This window comes from Varanus komodoensis, unplaced genomic scaffold, assembly GCF_004798865.1.
Source record: "Varanus komodoensis strain SLA01 unplaced genomic scaffold, ASM479886v1 scaffold8, whole genome shotgun sequence".
NCBI lineage: Eukaryota > Metazoa > Chordata > Lepidosauria > Squamata > Varanidae > Varanus > Varanus komodoensis.
The window spans coordinates 30,840,770-30,848,843 of NW_025336481.1; the positions used below are offsets into that span (position 1 = coordinate 30,840,770).

General features: G+C 40.6%; 1 protein-coding gene across 1 annotated transcript; it reads left to right on the forward strand.

The window, feature by feature from the left end:
- Positions 1 to 418: 418 nt before the first annotated feature.
- On the forward strand, positions 419 to 7,550 carry CSRP2 (cysteine and glycine rich protein 2). The gene is made up of 5 exons (XM_044455777.1): positions 419 to 532; positions 3,068 to 3,236; positions 5,373 to 5,502; positions 5,840 to 5,933; positions 6,362 to 7,550. Exons 1-5 carry the CDS (start codon positions 421 to 423, stop codon positions 6,436 to 6,438), a joined length of 582 nt encoding a protein of 193 aa, XP_044311712.1. The 5' UTR covers positions 419 to 420; the 3' UTR covers positions 6,439 to 7,550.
- The last annotated feature ends 524 nt before the right edge of the window (positions 7,551 to 8,074 follow it).

Here is an 8,074-nt window from a genome sequence, read left to right on the forward strand (position 1 = left end):
CCAAACCTATTGTAAAACAGAGCAGGAGAAAGCTTAACGAATTGTCCGTGCCATTGCTGGCAGAGTGTACAGCAGCTGCCACTCCTGGGGGGGGGGGGGGGGAATCCCTGAAAGCCTCTAGGCTGAGGGTGTAACCCAAGCTTTTGTGGGCTGCAGGCTCCCCACCCTGATCTGTGGAAAGCTGCTGTATTGACAGTTCGTGTCCTTGAAAGAACCATACAGGCTTTGCAGTTCAAGATGCGTCAGACAAACACTTGGGGTTCCAAACTGATGGGAGTAGAAGGGGGCGGGGAGACCATGCTAAAGACAACTCTATCTTCTTTAAGAAAACTCTTAAAGAGACTCTTTAAGATAGTGACTGTGATTCACTTTTGCCTTCACCTTATTGCTAACTGCTGGCATCTGTTGTGCAGGGGCAGAATGCCAAACTGGGGAGGCGGCAACAAGTGTGGTTCCTGCGGCAGGACTGTGTACCATGCAGAAGAGGTTCAGTGTGATGGAAGAAGCTTTCACAGATGCTGCTTTCTTTGTAGTAAGTACTCCTGTAGTTCTTCTTGGTGATGTGCCAGTGGTAGAATAGTGCAGCGACTTAGCTCTACAGGCAGCTATTTTATGGTCACAAAGAACAAGAGTTCTGAATGCCATGTGATACCAAACTGTCTTTTGCAAATTTGAGTTCTTGGATTGGATTATTCATTTCAGTGGATCTGTTCTAATGTGGGCTAAAATGGAACGCTACCCCTTATATACCCAGATTCATGAGGACCGTATCCTTAGCAGATGAGAGTAGTTTGTTTCCTCAGTGTTTTAAGACACTGCTGCATGCCGACAGGAGGTGGACCTACTGGTGCCTTATGTGACTGAGCTTAATAACCATTAAAGGTGCACTGGTTTTTCCTTGGAAGGGACTTTGGAAGAATTGAACCAGCATTGTGCCATATTAAGAATGTTAGAAGATCATGGTAAGATGGGATTCTGTAGCTAAGATCTGGTGCCATTTCAGAAAATGACACATTAGGAGCATGACTTATGCATGCTTAGCCAGAAAAAGTCTTACAATCTAGCATTCCCCAGCAGGGGCTTTTCTGTCTAAACATGCATAGGATTGTATCCTAGCTTAGCCCTCCATTTCTTGGTGCCTTCTGGATATGTTGAACTATAATACCCAGCATCCACAGTTGCAGTCTAATACTTCTAGAAGGCAACATGGGGCAAACTGTCTTTGGTTCCTGCCTTAGTCCATGCAAGGTCATGTTAGACAAAGGATTTTGCTCATTAGTTGGCTCTAATCTGAAGTTATTTTCTAAAATTATATGTGCCTGCAAAATAGAAAAATCAGTCTATTAAAATGCTAGTCTTCCCGCTGTAAATTTGTTCCAAAGTTTGCAGTTTAAATATTGTGTGAGAGATTATTCACTAGTTGGACTCTGTTCCTTGCTCATACCAAATAAGTTAATTAAATGATGTGGTTGATTTTCTGTTTCAGCTTAGCAGAGCCAAAATTCTGCTGGGCTTTGGCACACTGGACTCCAGATTGTTGTTAATGAGCAAAGCCCATGTGATTAGGTTTCAGCCTAGCAATTTATTGAAGCATTGAGTTCTTGTCCTAAAAGGTTCTTCATTATAAAATGTGAAACAAAGGAGTATCTCAGATAATTGCCTAGTAATGCAATTGCTATAAACAGTACTATTGTGATACAAAAAAGCATATAGTAGTTCACTTAAGCTCATATGAAGTGGATTGGCAAGTGACTGGAGGTTACACTAGATTCTCGGCACTCTGCAGCGAGATTAAGATTCTCTACATTGGCTACAATTACTGTACTGTAGGAGAAGCTGGAGGAGTTGCTAATAACTAACAGACATCATGCTAGCAAGAAAATCTGAGATAAACAGTAACACCTGAGTAGGAATCTCAAACTTTTTGTATTTATTTAATATTTCTAACAAGACTGAGAGCCTGTAAAATAAAAGGAATGGTGAAAGAATATGTAATTCCAACTGCCTTTTTGTAAAGGTGAGATTAAGGTAAAGAGTGTCCTGAAAAGTAAGTTCTAGTAAGTTTGAGGCCTGATTAACTTTTTTTCTTGGAAACTAAACAGTATCTTATAAGAGAAACATGAAAAATATTAGTGCAGCTAATGCAATGCAAGATTAAAGGAATTGCAACTGCAGTGTGGCACTATTCACTTTAAAATTCAAGTCCCTCAAAAAATCCACCAGTTCCGCAGTGCAACTTTTCTGCTGCTGCAATAGCCAAACTAGATCTGAAGATGGATGTGGAGTTTTGCAAATAGCAGCTGAACAGGGGTTTTGTTTGAGGGAGGAAATGACTGGAGCCACAACCCTCCTATCCACTCCCTTACCCCATGCTGTTGGCAAAATTTGAATACATTTGCATTGATTGTTAGATCTGGCTTGGTCCTCATGCAAATACTTAAACTCAAACTTTTGCACTTCGGATTGTGAGTGGGTCTAATTTTTTCAGGTAAGGCTTTTGATGTACAGTCATGCATATCCTGAAGTTCTGGTTTCTGATTATACACTCAAAACAATGCTGCATTAGCCACGCTGTCTTTCAGTGATGTGAATTTAAGCAGATTATCCTGAAAAAAGTATTATCATTGTATAATTGTATGCACAGAGAGCACCATGGAGTCTGGTGTCCTTAAGTGCTCATATAAAACTGTCTGGATTTTCTCAGACTTTCTGGCCTTATTCTCAGACAACTGTTGCATAATTAAACATGTTTGCACTAATATAGATGCTTATTCTGTGTGATTTCAAATGCAGGGGTAAAAATTGCTGACTTCAGTTCCTGGCTTCTTTACAGCCGTGCTAATTAATCTACATCAAGCTTTTATTCTGTAAACGTCAGTCATGAAAGGGGATTCGTGCTGAATAAGTCCCTTCTTAGAACAAAATATAATTCAGGGATTGAAAAGAAATAGTCCCCATTTCTATTTTCAAATAGTCCCACATAGTTTACTGACCTGCCACAGCAAAGAGATTAAAAAAATCATCTATAAAGGAGTGCTACTTTTAAAGGGGCAATGTTTTTCTCCAGTGGTCTGCCGGAAGAATTTAGACAGTACAACAGTAGCCATCCATGATGAAGAGGTGTACTGCAAGTCTTGTTATGGAAAGAAGTATGGTCCAAAAGGATATGGGTATGGCCAAGGAGCAGGCACGCTCAACATGGACAGAGGTGAAAGGCTGGGAATCAAGCGTGACAAGTAAGTGCAGCACTTGTTCACTTCTAGCTTCTTCTCACTTCACTCGTCACTTCAGTTCGAGGCTGTTCAGGGAAGCCACATTTTAAGAAATAAGTTATCGCTGTTTTCCTTTGCTGGTGGTAGTGATTGCACCTTTTAGGAAAGTTTCAGAAGTTACTGATTGAAGCAGCGCAGTAGAACCCAGCTAATGCAGGAGTAGACTCTACCTCTTAATCATATTAAACATAATCCTATACACTTTTAGTCAAGGGGGGGGACCTTTAACACTTTAATGCCCCAACATTAAATGTGGTGTGATGCTAATGGGTTCTCAAACACATTCAGTGAATAAAGTTGGATTGGGCAACGTAATGGTTCATTTCAGAGACAACATCAAGCCATTGCCTGTATGAGAATGCACTTGACTACGCTTCCTCTTCCTTTCATGCACTAGGCTTCAATTACTTCCCTTGCATCCAGGCCTGCATGTTTTGGCATATGCAGCTGTGGCATCTGCTTAGCAAGCTATGGCACCGAGGAGGCAAATAAGCTTGGCACTATGCATGAGAAATTCAGTGTATGGTAAACTGTGCAGTCTCTTCTATTCAGAGGTTTCATCTGGTCTTCCATCTCTGAGTTTGTAATTGTCAAGGCTGTAACAAATGTAAAATCCAAAGGTTACGTAAAGCAGGTAACGTTACCTTAGAACTCATTGGCCATAGCAGGACTTCAGGCTGCTTTCACTGATGTGAATTCTCAGCTGCGGAGGGTACCTCAAACTTCTTAAAAAGGATTTGCTGGGAATGCTGTTGCCAACTTTATTATAGCAAGCCAGAATTTCAGCTATGGACAAGGTTGCATTCATGACTCTCTAACACTTGGCATGTCAAGTTCCACTAAAATTTAGAACTGTCCTAACAAGAATCTTGCTTAAATGAGTACATTTATAGCAGTGGAAATTTGTAGTCTTCACTGTTACTGAAGGTAGTCTTACAAAAAGGCAGGTACAGGCTCAATGAGGCAGCAGAACAAGCTTGGCTATAGCTGCTATGCAGCTTAACCAATGGTCTCAACCAAGAGCTACTATCCCAGCACAGCAAAATGCACAAGACTGAGGATTGTCACAAGGCATATAGCTAGTAATCTTGCACCATCTCTTGCCTAGCAGGAGCAGGCAAAAACATTGCTAACACCCTAGAGAGAATGTGGTAAGAATGAATGGCAGATAGGTCAGACATGACTTTGACTTGGGGCATAGTACAGGCCAGCTCTGAATTGGATTCGGGTGCAGGACTTTTAAGGGGACTGAAGAAAAGTGCCATGAACACTCAGATTGTAAGCAAGTGCTGCTAGGCATTTGCATGGTACATGGCAGGATGTTGCTACAGTTAAGGGTACTTGGCAAGGCTGTCATTGGATAATGAAAGCTAAAGCTAGGTAACATCAAAATGCAGTAAGCAACCACTATATGGGATGAATTCACTTAAATGAATTTGCAACATTCCAAGATAAGAGGCTCAATTAGCAGCCACCCTAACTTCTCAGATGAAATGGTCTCTTGGGAGCAGGAGAAAGAATGAGTTAGTAAAGGAAGGCTTCAACTCAATTGGGATCTGCACTAAAGTTCACTTAGGAAGCCTGGTTTTCTTAGAACCCACTTAGAAAATATTCACTTTTAGGGAACAGGAGCTTCTGATCTTCAGAGGCAAGGCCAGCAAGGGGAATCCTCTTGTATCATGAGTACCTGTCCTGCAGTGTTACAGCTTAATGATATTAGCAGGTTGCCAGTGAGTCTAAATGTGTTCACTAACTATTTGGTCTTCTGGAAGGACTCCCTGGAGAAGAGCCTAATGCTGGGAACAGTTGATTGCAGAAGAAGAAGGGGATGGCAGAGGATGAGGCGGCTAGATGGAGTCACTGAAGCAGTTGGTGTGAGCTTAAGTGGACTCGGGGAAGGTGGAGGACAGGAAGGCCTGGAGGAATGTTGTCCATGGGGTCGCGGTGGGTCGGACACGACTTCGCGACTAACAACAACAATACTGAAATAATTAGGTGAAAGGGATTGAGTTACTGGCAGCTTGCCTCAAACCTAGTGGATGTTATGGTTATGGCCAATGTAATTGAACATTCATATTAGGACTCACCCCTTTATTTTAGTGTACCTTCTCATCGACCAACAACAAGTCCAAATACTTCAAAATTTGCCCAGAAATTTGGAGGAGCAGAGAAATGTTCTAGATGTGGCGATTCTGTGTATGCAGCTGAGAAAGTAATAGGAGCTGGAAAGGTAAGGTGCTGTATTGTTGCAACACGGACCTTCCTTGGGTAAATTAATTGTAGGTTAAAATCTTGACTTGTTAAGAGTAGAGTAAAAGGTGTTTTCCCTTACTAGAGGATTTGAGAAGGAAGAAATATGTAGTCTGGAAATGGTGGCTAGTTAAATCCAATTTCTAAAATATATTTGTATCTGAAAGAATTTTGGTAATGGACAAACCTAATGTGAAAAACAAGGTGACTCTGAAGATAAAATACATGTATTGCTTATTAAAAACAGCAGCCCATTTTTGAATGGTGCAATCCATGAGGCTTGGAAGTATACTAAGTTCAACTTGCTTGCTTTCTAGCCTTGGCACAAAAACTGTTTTCGATGTGCTAAGTGTGGAAAAAGCCTTGAATCAACAACTCTGACAGAGAAGGAGGGTGAAATCTATTGCAAAGGTAAGGTCAATGCAAAGCACACTGGTGAACTGTTCTAATGTGGGCTGTGGGTTTTATTCTAGAAGGGCTTAGGTCTGGGAAGGAGAGGGTGGCCAATACCCTAAAGACCCAGTTCAACTGATATGCTGAAAATGTTTGAAAAAATATTTGTATGGGAGTTAGTGAAATTAACATGTTTTCAACTAATCAGCAGTTGAATTAGCAACAGTTTAGCTGGTCATTGGTGGACAGTTAAGTTGCACTAGTTATGTACAGGAGGTCCTACTTTCAGAAGCTTCCTATGGAGAAAAAGCAGAATTTTAGCTCATGATGGAAACTCATATTGACAAACATAGAATGTGCTGTAACGTGTTCAGTTTAGTACTTGACTTGACATAAAACTAACAAAATACGGAGCTGAACTAATCGCTGACTCTTTATTCTTGCAGGTTGTTATGCAAAGAACTTTGGTCCCAAAGGATTTGGTTATGGCCAGGGAGCTGGTGCTCTTGTTCATGCCCAATGAATCATTGATACCATTGCACTGGAATGGTTCTATAGTTACAAGATACAACTTAAAAGCTACTAATCACTGTGAAACTGATACTAATACCTGATACTATTGCTTTGTCTTAAAGTGGGGGTGGGGAATACTTAAGGATCTGTATTGGCCTTGTAAATAGCCCATGCAAGCCACATGCTGGCACTGGGTAGTGCATCCACAGAGCTGGTGTCTCAAGGAGGTTCCAGCTTAGTGTATTCCTGGTTTGGGCTGTCATGCAACTTCTGCTATTAGGAAGATGCAAGAGAGGCAAAGCTCTGAGCTGTGCGATCTTGAGTACTCCCCAGAGCTGTGGAACCCAGTCAGGTGCTCCTCTTTTTAACCTCCCCTTCATGACTGAGGTGATGGAGAGGTCCAAGGTAAGGGCATATTCCTGCCAGAATGATTCATGGGCTGGTGATTCCCCACCGTCTTCAACTGTTGTACATTTCTAAGCCTTAAAGCGCATTCTTTCATGCACTGTCAATTGATTTTAATAAAGCTTTGTATTTAGAAGATGGTGTGTTGAAAAGTCTCCAGGGAAAACTGCTCAGTTTTCACTGCTTACTAGCTGCAGCTGTATATTGCTTTCCCTAAGGTATCTGAAGTGCGGTATGAGAGTTCTTGTTGCCCAAACAACAATTTTGTGATGTCATGGGAAAAATTGTGTAACAATCTATTAATCCAGTCTAGCCTGGTATGTTATTGGGGGTTCACAATGTATAAGTCCCAAAACGGGTTTTTTTTGTTTTTTTGTTTCTTTCCCTGGTGAGAGGCACACAACTTCGACAATAGATGTGAGATGCCTAATTTCCTTATAGGGATATAACTTGGTTGCAGCAAAAACTACATCATCATGTGTAGTTGATACATGTATCTATACGAGCAAGTGTGTGTCCAGCAAGAAGATACATGCTTTGCACAGATGTAACTTGAAACACCTTTTTGGCATTAAATGCATCTATCCCAAGATTAAAGAATGAAAACAGTAGCATTTTCTGCTTAATGTTTGGTTCTGGCAGCCTGAGGTGAATTGACTGATTAGCCTAAGAATCTAATTATATGTTGAGAAATTAAATGATATAATTTCTTTCCAAGGCTGTGGGTGTTTTTTAAATCAGATGCTTTCATACATCAGCTGCACACCTAGGCCAGAATTCCTACACATGCTAATTTTTTGACAGGGGGCATTCAGACAAGATCCAGAATTTATTGCAGTCTAGAGTAATGTAATCGTGGAAGGACTTTAGTATTTTATGTTTCTTTTAAAATTCATTTTTACTTAGTTTCTAAAGGTAGAGTGACTATGTAACTCATGTTGCCAGCACTTCAAGGTACAGTTACAATTTATATAATTCACAATTGTATAGATAGAATCTTCAGTTACACATAGAGGAAGAACTGCAAATTCAAGATTTTAAGATAAAGGAGTCTTTCCAAAATCATGTTGTGTGGAAGGTGGTTTACTAGCATGTGGATGTTATATACAAAATAAAAGGATACCAAATCATCTCAGTGTGCGCTTTATTGCACATATCATTAGTCTAAAGATATCTTTTTGAATGACACTTGCGACATTATTGTAAACCCATTATAGTTTCTTGTTTTCATTGCTACACTA

Coding starts and splice junctions, on each gene's coding strand:
- CSRP2 (XM_044455777.1), top strand. CDS start 421: ATGCCAAACTGGGGAGGCGGCAACAAGTGTGGTTCCTGCGGCAGGACT. Junction 533..3,067: donor CAGATGCTGCTTTCTTTGTA/GTAAGTACTCCT, acceptor GTTTTTCTCCAG/TGGTCTGCCGGAAGAATTTA. Junction 3,237..5,372: donor CTGGGAATCAAGCGTGACAA/GTAAGTGCAGCA, acceptor CCTTTATTTTAG/TGTACCTTCTCATCGACCAA.